Source organism: Neovison vison, chromosome 5 (assembly GCF_020171115.1).
Source record: "Neovison vison isolate M4711 chromosome 5, ASM_NN_V1, whole genome shotgun sequence".
Classification (NCBI taxonomy): Eukaryota; Metazoa; Chordata; class Mammalia; order Carnivora; family Mustelidae; genus Neogale; species Neogale vison.
In genome coordinates this window covers 120,895,541-120,916,149 of record NC_058095.1, presented here as the reverse complement: position 1 = coordinate 120,916,149, position 20,609 = coordinate 120,895,541, and the positions used below count along the sequence as shown (strand labels likewise).

At 38.9% G+C, this 20,609-nt stretch overlaps 1 protein-coding gene across 2 annotated transcripts in view; it reads left to right on the top strand.

Moving 5' to 3' along the window:
• Positions 1-20,211, top strand: part of DIAPH3 (diaphanous related formin 3) — a 512,938-nt gene extending 492,727 nt beyond the window's left edge. For both annotated transcript variants that reach the window (XM_044249843.1, XM_044249842.1), the window contains one exon: positions 18,948-20,211. In XM_044249843.1, the coding sequence (XP_044105778.1) occupies positions 18,948-19,210 (263 nt within the window). In that variant the 3' untranslated portion in view covers positions 19,211-20,211. The remainder of the gene's footprint in view (positions 1-18,947) is intronic.
• Positions 20,212-20,609: the final 398 nt, after the last annotated feature.

Below are 20,609 nucleotides of genomic sequence, written 5' to 3'. Positions count from 1 at the left end.
TAACTAGAAGTCTGTACCTTCCACTTCCTTTAGCCCATTTTGCTTATCTCCCCACTCCATCCCCTCTGCCTACTTTTGTTCTCTGTATGTATAGGTCTGGTAATGCTTTTTTTGTTTGTTCATTCATTTGCTGTCTAGAGTCTACATATTAGTAAAATCATATGATATTTGTCTTTCTCTGACTCATTTCACTTAGCATAATACACTCCAGGTCCATCTGTGTTTCTTCAAATGTCAAGATCTCTCTCTCCCTCTCTCTTTTTTATTAATGACTGAGGAATATTCTATTTTACTTATAAACTACATCTTTATCTATTTATTTATCTATTTATCTATATATGATATAGATTTATTTATTTATTTATCTATTTATTCTTCTATCAGTGAACACAATTTGTTTCTATATCTTGGCTATTGCATATAATGCTGCAATAAACATAGGGATGCATAGCTTTTTGAATTAGTATTTTTGTTTTCTTTGGCTAAAAACCCCATAGTGAAATTACTGGATTGTATGGTATTTCTATTTTTTATTTTTTGAGGAACCCAAATTACTTTCCACATGGCAATACCAATTTGTATCCTCACCAACAGTGCACCTCCTTGCCAATACTTGCTATTTCTTGGTTTTGGTATGAAGTGATATGTCAGTGTGGTTTTGATTTGCATTTCCCTGATAATTAGTGATGTTGAACATGTCTGTATATTTTTTCTTTTTTTTAATATTTTATTTATTTATTAGACAGAGAGAGAGAGAGATCACAAGTAGGCAGAGAGGCAGGCAGAGAGATAGAGGAAGGGAAGCAGGCTCCCTGCCAAGCAGAGAACCCGATGCGAGGCTCGATCCCAGGTCTGTGAGATCATGACCTGAGCCAAAGGCAGAGGCCCAACCCACTGAGCCACCCAGGCGCCCCTGTATATTTTCTTTTGAAAAATGTCTGTTCAGATCCTCTACCAATTTTTTAATCAGATTATTTGGAGTTGTTTTAGTGTTAAGTTCTATATATTTTCTATAATAACCTCTTACTGGATATATCATTTACAAGTATTTCACCCATTCAGTAGGTTGCCTTACCATTTTGTTGATGGTTTCCTTTGCTGTGCAAAAGTTTTTATTTTGGTTTAGTCCCAGTAGTTTATGTTTGCTTTTATTTCCCTTGCCTGAGGAGATGTATTTAGATAAATATTACTCAGGCTGATGTCCAAGGGATTATTGTCCATATTTTTTTCTGGGAGTATTGTGATTTCAGGTCTCTCATTTAGGTCTTTAATTTATTCTTAGTTTATTTTTGTGTAGGACATAAGAAAGTGGTCCAGTTTCATTCTTTTGCCTGTAGCTGTTCAGTTTTCTCAATGCCATTTACTGAAAAGACTCTTTTCACCACTATATATTCTTGCCTCTTTTGTGGTGGATTAAACCATGTATGCATGAGTTTATTTCTGGGCTTTCTATTCTGTTCCATTGATCTATGTGCCCATTTCTATGACAGTATCATATTATTTTGATTATTATAGCTTTATAGTATATCTTGAAATCCAGGATTGTGATACCTGCAGCTTTGTTCTTCTTAAGATTGATTTGACTGGATCCCTGGGTGGCTCAGTGGGTTAAGCCTCTGCCTTCACTCAGGTCATGATCTCAGGGTCCTGGGATCAAGCCCCACGTCAGGCTCTCTGCTCAGCGGGGAGCCTGCTTCCCCCTCTCTCTCTATGCCTGTCACTCTGCCTATCTGTGATCTCTGTCTGTCAAATAAATAAAATATTTTTAAAAAAATGATTGATTTGACTATATGGGGTCTCTCATGGAGCTATACAAATTTTAAGATGATTTGCTCCAGTTCTGTGAAAAATGCTATTAACATTTTCATAGGGATTAGTTTGAATATGTACATTGCTTTAGGAAGCATGGACATTTTAATAATAATTTTTCCAATCCATGAACATGGTATTTTTCCCATTTGTGTCATGTTCAATTTATTTCTTTTTTTCCTGAAGATTTTATTTATTTATTTTAGAGAGAAAGAGAGTGTGCTTGAGCAGGGAAAGATTTTGGTGGGGTTGTGGGCTCAACACAGGTTGAGCCTCTATGCAGGACCTGAGATCATGACCTAAGCCAAAACCAAGAGCCAGATGCTTACCCGACTGAACCACCCTGGCGCCCCATCTTCAATTTCTTTCATCAGTATTTTATAGTATTCATAGTTTATTCCTTCGTTAAGTTTATTCCTATGTATTTTATTTTTGGTGCAATTGTGAGTAGAATTGTTAATTGCTCTTTTTCCTACTTTATTATTAGTGTATAAAAACTACAGAGTTCTGGAGTGGAGTCTTTTGGGTTTTCCACATAGAGTATCATATCATCTGCGAAGAGTGATAATTTGACTTCTTCTTTGCCGATTTGGATGCCTTTAATTTCCTTTTGTTGTCTGATTGCTGAGGCTAGGACTTCTAGTACTATGTTGAATAGCAGTGGTGATAATGGACATCCCTGCCGTGTTCCTGACCTTAGTGGAAAAGCTTTCAGTTTTTCTCCATTGAGAATGATATTTGCAGTGGGTTTTTCATAGATGGCTTTGATGATATTGAGGTATGTGCCCTCTATCCCTACACTTTGAAGGGTTTTGATCAGGAAGGGATGCTGTATTTTGTCAAATGCTTTTTCAGCATCTATTGAGAGTATCATATGGTTCTTGTTCTTTCTTTTATTGATGTGTTGTATCACATTGACTGATTTGCGGATGTTGAACCAACCTTGCAGCCCTGGAATAAATCCCACTTGGTCGTGGTGAATAATCCTTTTAATGTACTGTTGAATCCTATTGGCTAGTATTTTGGTGAGAATTTTTGCATCTGTGTTCATCAAGGATATTGGTCTATAGCTCTCTTTTTTGATGGGATCCTTGTCTGGTTTTGGGATCAAGGTGATGCTGGCCTCATAAAATGAGTTTGGGAGTTTTCCTTCCATTTCTATTTTTTGGAACAGTTTCAGGAGAATAGGAATTAGTTCCTCTTTAAATGTTTGGTAGAATTCCCCCGGGAAGCCATCTGGCCCTGGGCTTTTGTTTGTTTGGAGATTTTTAATGACTGTTTCAATCTCCTTACTGGTTATGGGTCTGTTCAGGCTTTCTATTTCTTCCTGGTTCAATTTTGGTAGTTTATATGTTTCTAGGAATGCATCCATTTCTTCCAGATTGTCAAATTTGTTGGCGTAGAGTTGCTCATAGTATGTTCTTATAATAGTTTGTATTTCTTTGGTGTTAGTTGTGATCTCTCCTCTTTCATTCATGATTTTATTTATTTGGGTCCTTTCTCTTTTCTTTTTGATTAGTCTGGCCAAGGGTTTATCAATTTTATTAATTCTTTCAAAGAACCAGCTCCTAGTTTGGTTGATTTGTTCTATTGTTTTTTTGGTTTCTATTTCATTGATTTCTGCTCTGATCTTTATGATTTCTCTTCTCCTGCTGGGCTTAGGGTTTCTTTCTTGTTCTTTCTCCAGCTCCTTTAGGTGTAGGGTTAGGTTGTGTACCTGAGACCTTTCTTGTTTCTTGAGAAAAGCTTGTACCGCTATATATTTTCCTCTCAGGACTGCCTTTGTTGTGTCCCACAGATTTTGAACCGTTGTATTTTCATTATCATTTGTTTCCATGATTTTTTTCAATTCTTCTTTAATTTCCCGGTTGACCCATTCATTCTTTAGAAGGATGCTGTTTAGTCTCCATGTATTTGTGTTCTTTCCAAACTTCCTCTTGTGGTTGAGTTCTAGCTTCAGAGCATTGTGGTCTGAAAATATGCAGGGAATGATCCCAATCTTTTGATACCGGTTGAGTCCTGATTTAGGACCGAGGATGTGATCTATTCTGGAGAATGTTCCATGTGCACTAGAGAAGAATGTGTATTCTGTTGCTTTGGGATGAAATGTTCTGAATATATCTGTGATGTCCATCTCATCCAGTGTATCATTTAAGGCCTTTATTTCCCTGTTGATCTTTTGCTTGGATGATCTGTCCATTTCAGTGAGGGGAGTGTTAAAGTCCCCTACTATTATTGTATTTTTGTTGATGTGTTTCTTTGATTTTGTTATTAATTGGTTTATATAGTTGGCTGCGCCCACGTTGGGGGCATAGATATTTAAAATTGTTAGATATTCTTGTTGGACAGACCCTTTGAGTATGATATAGTGTCCTTCCTCATCTCTTATTATAGTCTTTGGCTTAAAATCTAATTGATCTGATATAAGGATTGCCACTCCTGCTTTTTTCTGATGTCCATTAAAGACTCCACTCCAAAACTGCTAGAACTTATACAGGAATTCAGTAAAGTGTCAGGATATAAGATCAATGCACAGAAATCAGTTGCACTTCTCTACACCAACAACAAGACAGAAGAAAGAGAAATTAAGGAGTCAATCCCATTTACAATTGCACCCCAAACCATAAGATACCTAGGAATAAACCTAACCAAAGAGGCTAAGAATCTATACTCAGAAAACTATAAAGTACTCATGAAAGAAATTGAGGAAGACACAAAGAAATGGAAAAATGTTCCATGCTCCTGGATTGGAAGAATAAATATTGTGAAAATGTCTATGCTACCTAAAGCAATCTACACATTTAATGCAATTCCTATCAAAGTACCATCCATCTTTTTCAAAGAAATGGAACAAATAATTTTAAAATTTATATGGAACCAGAAAAGACCTCGAATAGCCAAAGGGATATTGAAAAACAAAGCCAAAGTTGGTGGCATCACAATTCCGGACTTCAAGCTCTATTACAAAGCTGTCATCATCAAGACAGCATGGTACTGGCACAAAAACAGACACATAGACCAATGGAACAGAATAGAGAGCCCAGAAATAGACCCTCAACTCTATGGTCAACTAATCTTCGACAAAGCAGGAAAGAATGTCCAATGGAAAAAAGACAGCCTCTTCAATAAATGGTGTTGGGAAAATTGGACAGCCACGTGCAGAAAAATGAAATTGGACCATTTCCTTACACCACACACAAAAATAGATTCAAAATGGATTAAGGACCTCAATGTGAGAAAGGAATCCATCAAAATCCTTGAGGAGAACACAGGCAGCAACCTCTTCGACCTCAGCCGCAGCAACATCTTCCTAGGAACATCGCCAAAGGCAAGGGAAGCAAAGGCAAAAATGAACTTTTGGGATTTCATCAAAATCAAAAGCTTTTGCACAGCAAAGGAAACAGTTAACAAAACCAAAAGACAACTGACAGAATGGGAGAAGATATTTGCAAACGACATATCAGATAAAGGACTAGTGTCCAAAATCTATAAAGAACTTAACAAACTCAACGCCCAAAGAACAAATAATCCAATCAAGAAATGGGCAGAGGACATGAACAGATGTTTCTGCAAAGAAGACATCCAGATGGCCAACAGACACATGAAAAAGTGCTCCATATCACTCGGCATCAGGGAAATACAAATCAAAACCACAATGAGATATCACCTCACACCAGTCAGAATGGCTAAAATCAACAAGTCAGGAAATGACAGATGCTGGCGAGGATGCGGAGAAAGGGGAACCCTCCTACACTGTTGGTGGGAATGCAAGCTGGTGCAACCACTCTGGAAAACAGCATGGAGATTCCTCAAAATGTTGAAAATAGAACTGCCCTATGACCCAGCAATTGCACTACTGGGAATTTACCCTAAAGATACAAATGTAGTGATCTAAAGGGGCACGTGCACCCGAATGTTTATAGCAGCAATGTCCACAATAGCCAAACTATGGAAAGAACCTAGATGTCCATCAACAGATGAATGGATCAAGAAGATGTGGTATATATACACAATGGAATACTATGCAGCCATCAAAAGAAACGAAATCTTGCCATTTGCGACAACATGGATGGAACTAGAGCGTATCATGCTTAGCGAAATAAGTCAAGTGGAGAAAGACAACTATCATATGATCTCCCTGATATGAGGGAGTGGTGATGCAACATGGGGGCTTAAGTGGGTAGGAGAAGAATCCATGAAACAAGATGGGATAGGGAGGGAGACAAACCATAAGTGACTCTTAATCTCACGAAACAAACTGTGGGTTGCTGGGGGGAGGGGGGTTGGGAGAAGGGGGGAAGGTTATGGACATTGGGGAGGGTATGTGCTTTTGGGTAAATTGGAAGGGGAGATGAACCATGAGAGACTATGGACTCTGAAAAACAGTCTGAGGGGTTTGAAGTGGCGGGGGGGTGGGAGGTTGGGGTACCAGGTGGTGGGTATTATAGAGGGCACAGCTTGCATGGAGCACTGGGTGTGGTGAAAAAATAATGAATACTGTTTTTCTGAAAATAAATAAATTGGGAAAAAAAAAAAAAAACTACAGAGTTCTGTATTTTAAGCTTGTATTCTGCAACTTATTGGATTTATCCTAATAGTATTTGGTTGGAGTCTTTAGAGTTGTCTATGTATACTATTATGTCATTTACAAATAGAAACAATTTTACTTTTTCCTTACCAATTTGGATCCTTTTATTTCTTTTTCTTGTCTGATTGCTATGGCTAGGACTTTTATTTTATTTCCACCAATAGAAATAGTGAGAGTGGACTGGACCTCTTATCTCATTCCTCATCTTAGAAGAAAATCTCTGTTTCTCATCATTGAATATGATGGTAGCTGTGTATTTGTCATATATGGTCTTTATTATGTTAAGGTATGTTCCTTTTAACCCCACTTTGTTGAAAGTTTATATCATGAGCAGAGAATGAATGTTGTTATAGGGTTTTTCTGCATCATTTTATTCTTTTTCGAATTCCTTTAGGTGCAAGGTTGAGATTGTTTATTTGAGCTTTTTCTTATTTCTTGAGATAGGTCTGTATATATTTCCCTCCTAGAACCATTTTTGCTGTGTCTTAAAGATTTTGAAGCATTCTGTTTCATTTTTATTGGTCTCCATTTATTTTTATTTCCTCTTTGATTTCTTCATTGACTTTTAGGTTGTTTAGTAGTATATTATTTAGCCTTCCATTTTTCCCATTTTTTTTTCTTTCTAATTGAATGCTAGTTTCATACCACTGTGGTTGGAAAAGATGCTTAATAGGATTTCAGTCTTCTTGAGTTTATTGAGATTTGTTGTATGGCCTAACATGAGAATGTTCCATGTGCTTTGACTTTCTCCGTGTATGATCTATCCATTGATGTAAGTGGGGTTTTAAAGTCTCCTCGTATTTATTGTACCACTGTCAATCTCTCCCTTTATGTCTGTTAATATTTGCTTTATATATTTAGATGCTCCAATGTTGGATGCATGGATAGTTAAGCAACTGTTATATTCTCTTGTTGGATGGATCTCTTTGTCATTACATAAAAACTTTTTTTTTTTTCCTTTGGTCCCTTACTGCAGTTTTTCTTTTAAATTCTATTTTTTCTAATTATTACTATTGTAGCTTTTTTTTCCACTCTGTCTATTTGCATGAAATATCCTTTTTCACACTTTCTATCTAAATATATCTTCAGGCCTGAAGTGAGTCTTTTGTAGACAGTACATAAATGGGTCTTGGTATTTTCCACTCCACCATGCTATGTATTTTTATTGGAACATTTAGACTGTTTACAACTAATTTGGTCGGTATGTACTTATTGCCATTTTGTTAATTATTTTCTGGTTGCTTTTTACTTCTTCTTCTTCTTCTTCTTCTTCTTTTTTAACATTCTTTCCTTATGGTTGATGACTTTCTGTAATATGCTTGGATTCCTTTTTATTTTTTGTGTAGCTGTTACAGGTTTTTGGTTTGTCATTGCCATAAGGTTCATATATAACATCCTAAGTGTATAGCAGTCTACATTATACTGATGGTCATTTAAGTTTGAACAAATTGTTTTATGTATATGTTGTCATGTTTTATGTTTTTTATTTTGCAAGTTCCTTTTACCAATTGTTTACATATAATTGGTTTATTGCCTTTGTCTTTGAATCTTTATGCTATCTTTATAAGTAAATGCTCTACTACCTTTTCTATATATTTGCTTTTACTCATGAAATTTTTTTCCTTTCATAACTTTCTTCTAATTATGACCTTTGGTTTTACATTAAAGAAGTCCTCTTAACATTTTTTGTAAGGCCACTTTTGTGGCCCTTAATATTTTTCTGGGAAACTGTTTATCTCTCTCCTCCAATTCTGAATGATAACTGTGCCATACAGATGTTTTTTGGATGTAGGTTTTTTCCTTTCATCACTTGGTATATATTATGCCACTCTCTTCTAGCCTGCAAAATTTCTGCTGAAAAATCAGCTGATAGTTTCATGGGATTTCCTTGTACATAACTAGTTGCTTCTCTCTTGCTTCTTTTAAAATTCTCAACCTTGGGGACGCCTGGGTGGCTCAGTTGGCTAAGCAGCTGCCTTCGGCTCGGGTCATGATCCCAGGGTTCTGGGATCGAGTCCCGCATCGGGCTCCTTGCTCGGCAGGGAGCCTGCTTCTCCCTCTGCCTCCGCCTGCCTCTCTGTCTGCCTGTGCTCACTCACTTTCTCTCTCTCTGTCTCTGACAAATAAATAAATAAAATCTTTAAGAAAAAAAAATTCTCAACCTTTAAGCTTTCACATTTTAATTTTGTGTTGTAGTGTGGACCTCCTTGGGTTCATCTTGTTTGGAACTCTCTTTGATTCCTAAAAATGGATGTCTGTTTCCTTTCCTCTGCTAGGGAAATTTTCAGCTATTATTTCTTCAAATAATTTTCTGGCCCTTTTTCTCTTCATGTCCTAGGACCCCTCTAATACATTTGTTTATTTGATCTTGTCCAAGAGATCCCTTAACCTATCCTTTTAATCCTCATTTTTGAATTTTTTTGTTTTTGCTATTCAGCCTGGGTGTTTTCCATTACCCTGTCATAGGGATTGCTGTTCTGTTTTTCCATATCCTCCAATCTACTGCTGATTCCTTCATTTGTATTCTTTATTTCATTTGTTATATGCTCTCTCTCCAATTGGTTCTCTATCACTTTGTTGAAGTTTTCTCTGAATTCATTCCTCTTTTCTCAAGTCTGGTAAGCATCTTTATGATCGTTCTTTGAATTCATTATCAGGTTGATTGCTTATTTTCATTTTATTTACCTTTTCTTACACTTGTCTTAGTCTTTTGTTTGGAGCATATGCCTCTGTCTCATTTTGCTTGACTTTCTGTGTTTATTTCTATGAATCAGGCAGAAAAGCTACTTCTAAACTTGAAGAAATAATCTTGTGTATGGTCATTCCCTGTGTAGACTGTGTTTATTTGGTGACTTTGGCTGGCCAGAGCTTGAGCTGTCATGGGCTGGGGTTCCCGGGGCCCTCTGTGCTAGGGCTGCCCTGGTGGGATGACCATAACTGAACTGGGCATGCCAGTGCAGTTTCGGGGCTCTCTCCTTGGAGGGTGCCCTGGCAGGACAGTTAAAGCTGAAGTGAGTACAAACCGAGGTATCTCAGGGCCCTCCGTTCAGGGTGCACCCTGGTAGAGTGGCTAAAGTTGAGGCATGTGAAGGCCAAGGGCCCATTCTTCCCAGGTGGCAGTTGGAGCCCAGAAGTACACAGGCCAGGATCTCCCAAGGTGCTCTGTGCTGAAGGTGCCCAGGCAAATTGTCTGGAACCAGAGTAAGGGTCTGGAGTGTTTCAGGGCATTTTGTACCTATGTCATCTTGGTGAGAGGGCTGAAGCTGTAGTGAGCACTGATTAGGGGTTTCCCAGTGTGTGCCATATTGGGTTGCCAGGGAATGGTGTGGCTAGGTTAGTGCGGGCTGTGGGACCCAGGGTTCACTGAGGTGGTAGGCTGGCTAGGGTGCCTGAACCCTGGCTGTCCATACTATAAATGTGAAGGGGAAATGGAAACTGTACCACTTCACAGCCCATTCATCCTGGAGAGCTCTCGTGCTGTTTGGCCAAGTTCCAGGGTTAGATCCTTTATATTCTAGCTTCTTTTAAACCATGCCATCTGGGGCTGCTATGGGCTAGGTGCCCAGGGCTCCCAAAGGTGGCAGTCTGGTTATCGAGCCTGGACCCTGCTCCCATCTGCACTCTCAAGGTGGAGGAGGAACATAAACAGTGGCACTTGCCAGCCCCTCTGACCTAGAGAGAGTTCCAGCAGCTCTGCTGCCATTTGCTCTAGGGCTGGCTCCTTTATATGCTAGTTACTTTCTTAAACTGTGGTGCCTTTTTTTTCCCCCTGTGTCCCCTAGCAGATGAACCTGCACAGGTCCTTTGTCTCCATCTGTCTTTCATTCTCTATCAGAGCTCTTTTGTTGTGCAGAAACTTCACTCAGCCCTCAGTTCTTCAGGAGGAATTGTTCTATAAAGAGGTATAGATTTGGTGTGCTCATGGAGGAGGTGAGTTCAGGGTCTTCCTACAGCCACCATCTGTAGCCACTCATATTCCTGAAGTTGATATTTTAAAGCTATGACATAGGTAAGAATTCCTGGAGGGATCTAGTAGATCTCAAAGACACAGGGAAGGAATGCAAGTTCCTCTGAGCTTGACTTTTGTTAACTAGGACCAAATTTTACAACATTTACAATCCTTTCAAGATAAATTGAGGAGGTCTGGGGATTGATAGAATAGGTGGGCTTTAAATTTTTTCTGGAGCTACTTCTCTGGTTTTATAAAGATTTGTAAGGTAAGGACAGTTGCTTTTAATTCCTCAAGAAATTGGGTTGCAACTTAACGTAGTAGGCTGATCCACTCATAAATCCTTTTATGAAGGTGCTAGAAAGTTTTTCTTGCCTTCTGGTTACATAGTTCTATTTTAGCTAAGGGGAGAAAGACTTAAAAGTATTCCCATCAGACTCCGATTTTCAGCTTCTGACCAAAGAGCTATTTAATTCGTTGATGTTAAGAATTTGCATAGGACCTTTGAGTACACTTCTTTTTCCAGTGGCCCAGTTGATTACAAATGTAACATTGACCCTTGGGCTATCATTCTAATGGTGGATGACTAGAGAGTGGTGTGGGCAGCCAGGGGTTATCTCAGGTAACCTTGGATCTGTTTTAGCTGTAAGGTCACTCGGTAGACTTTTGTCTGCAACTGTGTTCCAAGTACCTTACACAATATTCAGCTATGGATGTGAGTTCAGACACACCGGTGATCTCCGATCCTGGTTCTGCCTTTTTATCAAACCACTTAGGAGATAATGTATTTACTACTAAGGCAACAAGAGCAGTTTGGGTTATGTTTATTGTATGGAATCTGGAATGCTGTAGGAAAGATAGCTTCCAGACAAGCTATAAGGTTGGCCACGGATTTAGCTTTTGTGTTGAGTAACCAATCCCTGCAGGCTCAGAAGACCCTAGGAATGGCTTGTAAAAGGTTAGTTGCTATTTCATGAGATTTTATTGGTCCATGAGGGAACCATGCTGAAAAACCATTTTGCTTCCCACATCCGTTCTTGAGCTTCATGGGGTCCCACCATCATTTGTACAAGCTGATAAGAATCTGACAGATTGGGGTCAGAGGCCCCAATAATGACTAAATTCTTCAGAATACTTTAGGAAATCCTACCTTTAGGAAATTTCCATCATTATGGCCCTTTTTTCAAGTTTTGACCAAGGAGTGAGAGATACCTGAGAAGGATCACCCATAACTTTTGGTGGTTTTATCATAAAGGTAACTGTTTGATAGTCTCTTCAGAGTGGAAAAGGCAGTCACCTCTTATGTCTTTAGTTTTTCATGATCCTTTTGCTATAAATTTTTTAGTGGAGTTAATTTGGAATCTTGAAACCTTTGAGAACATGCCCCATTCCGTTTAATTCAGGAATTCTTGATTTTGAGTGCACTTTTTAGATGAACAATCTTGGTTGCCGTTAGTAAGAATTTGCTATTTTTTAGGTATTTATATGTTCTGTAACCATAGTTCCTAGACACAAACTCAACAGGTATGCTGGAAGTTGGTATGCTCAACTTTTTGGAATCTAAGGATCTCATTAAAAAAAATTTTTTTTTTAAAGCTAAGCCTTTGGATCTCTGGGAGTTAAACTAATACTTAAAAGGGATGCGCCTCTGTGGGTTGTGTAGTGTTTGCTGTGTACCTCGCTGCACAGAAATTGAGGTTGTCCAGTGACAACCTCAACCAGTCAACCTGACCTATCCCATGACCAACTTAGCCTAACATGAGTCTTTAGGTTAGGTGGCAAGAACTGTAACAGCTTTTAAATGCTAGACCTTTCCTTGCCAATTTTGAAGTTGCTTCCCAGACTCCTTTTGTGTAGATAAAGGCTACTACTAAACAAGACAGACAAATGTGTGCACCTTAATACACCAGCAGTAACCAAAAGATGTTGCTGCAGCCCAGATAAGATAATAAGATAATACTGTGGCCACTATTGTTCCCACCATGGAACCTTGGACCGGGGGAAGTATTAAAGCATCAGACTTAAACAAATGGGGACTGGGGGGTCCACATAACTGGGGAACTGCTAACTCCCACTAAGAGTTCCCATGTGGATTTGGGGACTGAATCGAGGGCCAGGAGTTTCCACCAATTAAATAAGAATTGTGACCTAAACTACCAGGTAGCTGCTCCAGATGTCTAACTGACTAGAAACCCAATTAGATTAGAAACTCAATGCAAGAGCTGAAGTCAGAACCAAGAGGAACTTGGAGCCCTCAGAAATGGCAAGGAAAAAACTCAAAAAACATTCATGGATACCATTCCTGTGTTTCTGGTGGTTTCCAAAGCTCCCAAAAGTTCGCTTCATATCCCATTGCTGCCACTAAATCTATTCAAAAACAAAATTCAGCTGAGTAAATGTGAAGATCAAGCTGGCCTTATTCAGAAATTTATGAATTGGGCAGCATCTCATCTAACATATAGTAAGGAGCTGTAAGAAATAGAAGACTTTTATAGGCTGAAAGGGGGTGAGGTGAGGAAAGGGTATATTATTTCAGGCAAGGTCACCTTCCTTTGAAAGGAGACAGAAAGGTTCGATTGGGCAGATTCCCTCACTATGCTGGTCAGGTAATTCCAGATTGATCGGTAACCTTTAATTATGTTCCTGGATGAGGCTTAAACTGCAGTTTGGTTAGATATAAAGTCATGGCTTGGTGACATGGGGCTCAGCACAAGCGGCTCCATTTTGTACATGTTTCTTTAACAAGTGTCAATTATTTCCTCTATTCAGACACCTTTTATCATTTTCTTTGTCTTTTTTGAATTGGGGGAGTAATTGCTTTGTTGTTTTTTGTTTTTATGTAATGGGTTTCCAGAAGAGTCTCTTGGCACTCCCAAAAGATTCTGACTGTATACAAAATGCCCTTTGGCTCTTTTTGTCATTTTTACACATTTTCAATACAAAAGGTAAAATGAACAGCAAAATGAAACTAAGGGAAGACAATTATTTATAGCATCAGTAAATCAACAGTAAGGAAAACTACAGGGAGATGGGCTGCTGGTGGCCGCACTAACTTCAGTTATTGCATAGATTAAAAACATATATTTGTCACACACTTTACTATCATGTACACCCAGTAGTGCTTTAAAAATTATATTTATGGGTTATTTTTTTCTCACACCAAAGTAAAGCCATTTCTGGGGTGAAACAAACAGCTACTTAGTAGGTCAAAGTAATAGTTAAGAGCAAAAGGTTAAAAAAAAAAAAAAAAAATGGGGAAAAGAGACCAAACTTCGGGAAGGCTGAACTGAGGCAGTCATTTAGGACATGAGAGTCTTGTATTCTTCCTCCTGTCAAAGCTGCCACAGGTTCACCAGTGACCACAAAAGGCAGGAGCTCAATTTTATATTTCACCTGAGAGCTGGCACTTCTAAGAAGCCAGTGCCCATTAGAACCACAATGTGATGGGGGATCAATATGGACTTAAAGGGAATAATACCTCTTTCTAAACCATAACTGAGATTTCCTGCCACTGAGAGGGTTTTCCCGAAGGGCCATCAGCCAGGGCCTCAGCTTTGTCTTAGCTTAAGCGTAACAACTGTTAGCTGGAAGAGTTCCTCATCTGGAGGCCTAGCCGTGTCCGTTTATGTTTACTCTCTTGTCAGCAACTTTCCTAGTTTCCCGTGTTACTCAGGGAAACAAGGGGGAAATGAGCTCAGGCTGGTAGGTGTTTTTGTTTTGGCTTTCTACTGTTTGTTTAGTTGTCATCCACATCTCTAGTCTGCCAAAGGTCATGTGGGATCCAGCCTAAATCTAGTTGAAGGTTTTTATTCTCATGTTTAAGTCCTGGCGTTTCTCTGTATTTAAGAGCCATTCAACTTTTCAACAGGTTTCAACTTCTCATGCAGTTTTAGCAGGTGGGGGGTGGGGTGGGGGGGAAAGCTCTTGTGGGACTCCAGAATCAATTCTTAGAATGAGAATCATTTGAGGAATTAAACTGAAATTGAGATTTTTGGTTTTCCTTTTTTTTTTTTTTTTTTGTCTTAAAGGAAAATCGCATGTATCCCCATAGTTTATTTCCACAGAAACTTAGAAACAAGATGTGTGGATTAGATTCCATTACTGACCTACTGCTAAGAATAGCAGCTGGTCCTTGCCATCTGTACCATAATCACCAATGGTCCTGTGTATTGGCCATAGTCCTAGATATACTTCCCTTCACAAACATCCATTTTAACATCTTGTAAAGCCCTGGATTTGATTCATAAAATAATAGCACAACCGTCCTCTCTCTGGAGAGTGAAGCAACCATTCTGCTTTGCCTTTAATATGTTTTAGTTTCCATTTAAGAATGTATACTGGCAGGGATTTGAATTGGTGGGATATAGAAAAGTCTTTTTTTTTTGGATACCCCAGGCTTATCTTTCATTGAAAGTGTGCAAGTGTGTCATCTTGTATTTGGAATGTTCTAGTTTCTTGAGAAAAGGCAGTGAGCCCACTGGCTTCAAATTACGATTTATTTTATGCCTTTGAGCACCTATGGAGAGTTCTCTCCAACTTAAATCATTGTGCCATGCCCCAGTATTTGAAGCGAACTATTTAGAAACCAAGTGCATGTTTTTATGTGGAATTTGTTTCTATAGGTCAGCCCACACAAAGGCACCAATAGCAGATGTTTACTAGTAATGGCAAAAGCCACCTGGCTTTGAACCAGCATTATAATCAACGTGAACGAGCCTCCCGCCTGGGAGCTTCCTTCTACCTGTACACTTTGTGGCTAGTGGCAGTGGGATGGAAGACTCCTCAATCTCAACTTTATCAGCTTTGCAATTTCAGATGAAACTTCCTCAGCTCCACAGTTTGGGACTCCTGTGCCTGGGAACAAAGTGAAGAAAAAGAAACTGCAATCGTCTCCCACCTGGAGACTACTGAAGTGTGGAGAGATAAATGTGAGGGCTGCAGTGAAGAGTTGTTATCTAAGAACTCTAAGTTCAGTCTTAAAGAAGCCCTGGTGCACTTTCTTTATCGTTTCTTTGGTGGTTTCAGGAATGGCCACTCTCCGTTTTGTGTCATCTTGTCTGTCGCTTCTCATAAAAGATTCTCCACCTGAAACCACAGAGGAGTTAAATGCCAGCTTGGTTTTTCTCTTATCTGTGGGCGTGCTGTAGGAACAAAATAATATTTGGAGTTTCCTTAAAAGGGTGGAAATGCTCTTGCCTGCATTGACCCGCCCAGTGTTATCCACCTGAGCCTCCAAAGAAGTTCAAAGAGCCCACAGTTAAAGAAAAGCCGGGTTCTGCTAGGCATTTCATCCTTGGATCTGGCATAGGCTGAGTGAAGGAGGACTAAAATATCCAAGTGGATATACAGTCCTTGCTGTTAGCAACACACAGTTTATTAGTGACCTTGACAAGAGCTGTTTCAGAGGAGTAAAGGGTCAAAAGCATGATTGGAGTGGGTTCAAGAGAAAAATGGGAAGAGAGGAACTGAGACAGTAAGAATGGGCAATTCTTCTGAAATGTTTTGCTGTAAAGGCAGTCAACAATTGAGGTAGTAAATGGAGGATGTGGAGTCAAATACATTTTTTTTTCTCTAAAGATTGGGGCTATTACAACATACTTGTATGCTGAGGAGAGTGATCCCATGAAGAAGGAAACCTTCCCTATAGAGAAAAGACACAGCTGCCAGAGGGATGTCCTTGAATAGACAAATGACAGTAGTATGTGGTACTCACTGTGAAGGTTTGTCTCAGAGGGGAGCACAGGAGACCCTGAGGAGGGAAGGAGTCTATATGCAGTGAGTAGCTATCGGAGGCGGGTGGAAGCTTATGGGAGTTCTTTCCTGATTGTTTCTCTGAACGAGTTAAATGACAGCATAGGAGAACACATTGAACATTGAATAAGCAAGGAGAAGGTGTGAAATATTAGTCTAGGAGAATGGAAGAATGAATGGACGAGGGAATTGCAGTAGTAGTAAGGTCATACTTGAAATTCGCTGTCACAAATTTCAGTAAGATCCAGAAAGAAAAGGAGCATATGTATGACCTTGGACATACTGTACTGAGATAGTTTACATGGGTCTGTGATCTGCTTTACATAGTTATTGAGAGAATTAAATGTGACAGGAAGCATTTTGAGGTATAAGTACAGGATAGGATTATTGTGAAACTTAGCTTGGAATTACTTAGCACTTTTCTTTGGCAAAAAGCTTTTCAAATTTGTTTAAGACAGCCTTAGTATCTCTAGAGACAGCATTTGGCTTCTGCCACTGATTTACTCAGTAACTAAGTCTAACCAAATGCCTTAACCTCCTTTTGCTTTTACCTCTCAGTCTATAAAATGAGGATGGTAATGTTTAGAGTGCAACACATGCGTTATAAATGCAAGCTGTATAAATGCAAGCTGTTAATACAATGATATTTCAGGCCTCACCGGTACAATCACCAGAAAGTCAGAACGGTCAGCTTTGGGTGGTAGATGCATCCCTTAAGAAGCTTTTATAGATGGGTGCCTTGGTGGCTCGGCCGTTTAAGTATCTGCCTTGAGCTCAGGTTATGATCTCTGGGTCCTGAGATAGAGCCCCATCGGGCTCCTTGCTCTGAGGGAGTCTGCTTCTCTCTCTCTCCCTCCTTTTGCCCCTCCCCACTGCTCCTTCCCTCTCTTAAGTAAATAAAATCTTAAAAAAAGCAGCAGCTTTTATAGAAGTGGAAAACAAGCATCTTGAAGTTAGTGTCAGTCACCCACATTGGTTGCATTAATTCTCACAACTACTCTTTGATGTTGATTATTAGAACCTAAGACACAAAGTTTAACTTGCTAAAGCCAAGCAGAAGTGTGGATTTCAATCCTCAAAATCCCATGCTCTTTTCTTCATTTTTGCCACATATGGAATTGCACTTGAACCATTCATAGCCAGAGAAGGTATGGAATACTTTGTGTCTATGATGCACCCATATTCAGCCAACTTAGTGTCGTCTTTGCCATAACAACTGGAGCTAGAGTTGCCCAGCATCAGAATACCAGCGACTTCATTGGCGGCATCCTCCTGATAAAGTCGTTTACCAGAAATCAAATGACAGGAAAAGACAGGAGCATCTGTGACAGTAAGCTGACCAAAGATTTCCACTCTGCTACAAATGCAGTTCTCAGACATTCTGGGGACAGGAGGGTGGATACTATAAAAAAGAAATAATAATAAATTTGCACAGTCATGGGAACTGCAGGAATACTATGACCTCTGTCCTCTTTACTGCAAACACAATATGTACATTATAAATTATAAAGCATAAACAGCTCTAAGGAAATCAGTGCTCTGTTAGATTTTGATTTTTGAGTAACAATTGGCCATCTGATAGAGGAGGTGATAGGAAAACTGTATTTATTTTCTTCCAACAGCTAAAAGGTGATCATACTTCTAAAATTTGTTGAGATTGTCCAGGAAAGTGTGTAAAATACTCATCCATCACTGGAAGCCCCTGGTCAGGAAATGACAGGGCAGTAAATATCTTCAGCAGCCACCTTTTAATGTACAAGCTGTTTTCGGTTGGAATTTTCAGCACTCACATAAAACACACTGTCATGAGTGACTGCTTGTGCTCCAAAGTCATTACTATTGGGATAATGGAACATCTCTCGGCGAATAACCAAAAAACTTTAAATGTCATGTCAAGTTTGTTGAAGCCATTTTCAAGCCCTGTTCAAGGTTACATGAATATTGAGGGTGTCTGTTTTTTACCAGCTGGAGGTCTAATAACTCATAAGGTTGTACGATAGGCCAGTCAGTTAATTAAAAGAAAATCCAGCATTCCCTGTGAAAGTCAATCAGTCAGAGCCATCAGTCCTGAGCTATTGCGACTCTCCCCTTCCAGCCTTCCACACCGGGCTCAGTGTCACTTATCAATAAAAGTATACATGTGTGCATATGTATACAAGTCTGTGAATGTATGTGTGTATATTTGATGGACTAGGCCATAGTTTTGATTTGCTAGGAAGGTTTAATTTGCCTGCCAAATGCAGTATTATTTTTGAAGGAAATCACTGAGATTTTAAAGACCTAGTAAAAAAAAAATTTGTTTAGTTTTAAGAAAAAACAAAACAAAAATCTCATTATTATTGCAGCTAATGTATATCTTGGGTCCTAGAGTATGGAGAGGATTTCCTTACTCAGTACCTATTGAGCTATTGAGCACCACTTTGCCCCAGGGCCGTTTTAGGCTCTGACGTTTAGAACAACGTCCCTGTCATCTTGGAGCTCACATCCTAGCAGAGAGACAGACAGTGGACTAGTAAACAGGTATATGATGTGTCTGGTGGTTAGAAGTTCTATGAAGAGGGGTCAATATGTGATGGAAAGGGGCGGCGCTCTTTCTGTTGAGCGGTCCTAGAAGGCCTCTCTGCTTAGTAGAGCATCTGAGCAGAGACCAGAAGGACATCAGCATGGATGCTAAGGAAAGGGTTGTCTATTTATACTTTATTCTTAAACTACATGTATTTATTTCCAACCTACCTTTCTCTGAATATTTTAAGAGGACTTGAGAATAATTATTTTAAATTAATGTTTCCTAATGTGCAGTCCTTCCTTATCACAGTGATAAGTCTGTTGTTTCCCTCTTCCTTACTGTAGAGAACCAGAAAGTGCATTTGACAGAAGGGTCACGTTCACACTACAATATCAATTGCAACTCAACGAGGACTCCAGTCGCCAAGGAGCTTAATTATAATCTAGACACTCATACGTCTACGGGGAGGATCAAGGCAGTTGAGAAGAAGGAAGCCTGTAATGTAGAAAGCAACAGAAAAAAGGAAATGGAACTTCTTGGCTCTGTTTCTAAAAACGAATCTGTTCCCGAAGTTGAAGCCCTGCTGGCAAGATTACGAGCTTTATAAATTAAACTGGTAAAAAATGATTAAGCCAAATATAAAACCATGCTCTAAGCGATACCACTTGAAAAAAATTGCTTTTTATATAGGTGACTTTATATAGTTTAAATTATGGTCTATATTAGAAAAATAAAGCTAAATAACATGATTGCAGTGCTTTTTCTATGTACTTGAGGTCTTGGCTTATTCAAGATGGTAATGGATTTTAATGCTTTTCTTGTGTCCTGGTATTCATGTGTTCTATATTTAGTGGTGAAATTATACATAATGCTTTAGAAAGCAGGTAGGTGGCCATGTGTTCAGCAATGTGTCCTGAAGAAAATACCATTTTTCTAAGTCACTGTAGTTTTTACTGTACTGTTTTCAGCATTAATGAATCTCAAATCATTGGTATTAACTCTTGATATATATACCTATGTGTGTACATATATGTATATACATATCCCATGCATGTTGTTTATATGGGTCCAAGTTTCTCTTTCATTGGATCTTCAAGCTATCAACGTAACATCAGAAACATAAAATGGAATGTAAGAGAGCTGTGAGGAAATGCATGTAAGCTCATTGCTATCATTGTTGAATTCATGTTCATTAGACCCTGTAAGAGACTATAAGGCCATTGGGCACATACCCAAAAATGATGTACTAAGAATGTATGCACTTTTTGTAAAACATACCTGCTTCTGTATCAAGAGGATATATATTATACTGCAGTGCTGCCCAAAGTCTGAACTGAGAGAGAATTTTTCCCTTGGTAATTGTGACTCTGGGATAGAATTGCCGTTTTGAAACTTCCCAAGTAACAGATTTTTTTTTTTTCTGTGAACAAACTTGAAATTGCAGTTTCTTTGATCTGACAATCAATAAGTTTAACAAAGATCTAAAGTGTGTCAAGGAAGGTTTGCCTATGCAAATGTTGCAATTTTACCTCATTTGGGGCATCACATTAACTCTTAATTCTATAGTCAAGAAAATAAAACTTGCTACTTGCACTAAGTGAAAAAAAATTTGGGCTTTTTGTTTTGTTTTGTTTTGTTTGCAGTTAGCATATTCTGTGGATAAGCTGTAGCTTGACTGTGCTCTGCCATCTATCTAAGCATCTATTTGGCTTTATTATGTGCAGTAAGTAAATGACTGCTCTTTTACCTTCAGTTAAAAAGCAGTTATGTGGAACCAGTCTGTGAGGTCCACTGCTTTTTATTTCCTTGTTTAAGTTGCCACCTCCTTTCAGCTCCAAGTTAATAAAGTTAATTAATTAGAACTATGAACCAGGCCCCATTTACAGACATTGGGGAACGGTGCTATCCACAGCCTGTGTAGGAAGAAATTGTTCTCCTATGCATTGCTGAAATAGGAATTACAACTGGAGGACAAAATGCATATTTTCCTGAGAACAAATCCTCAA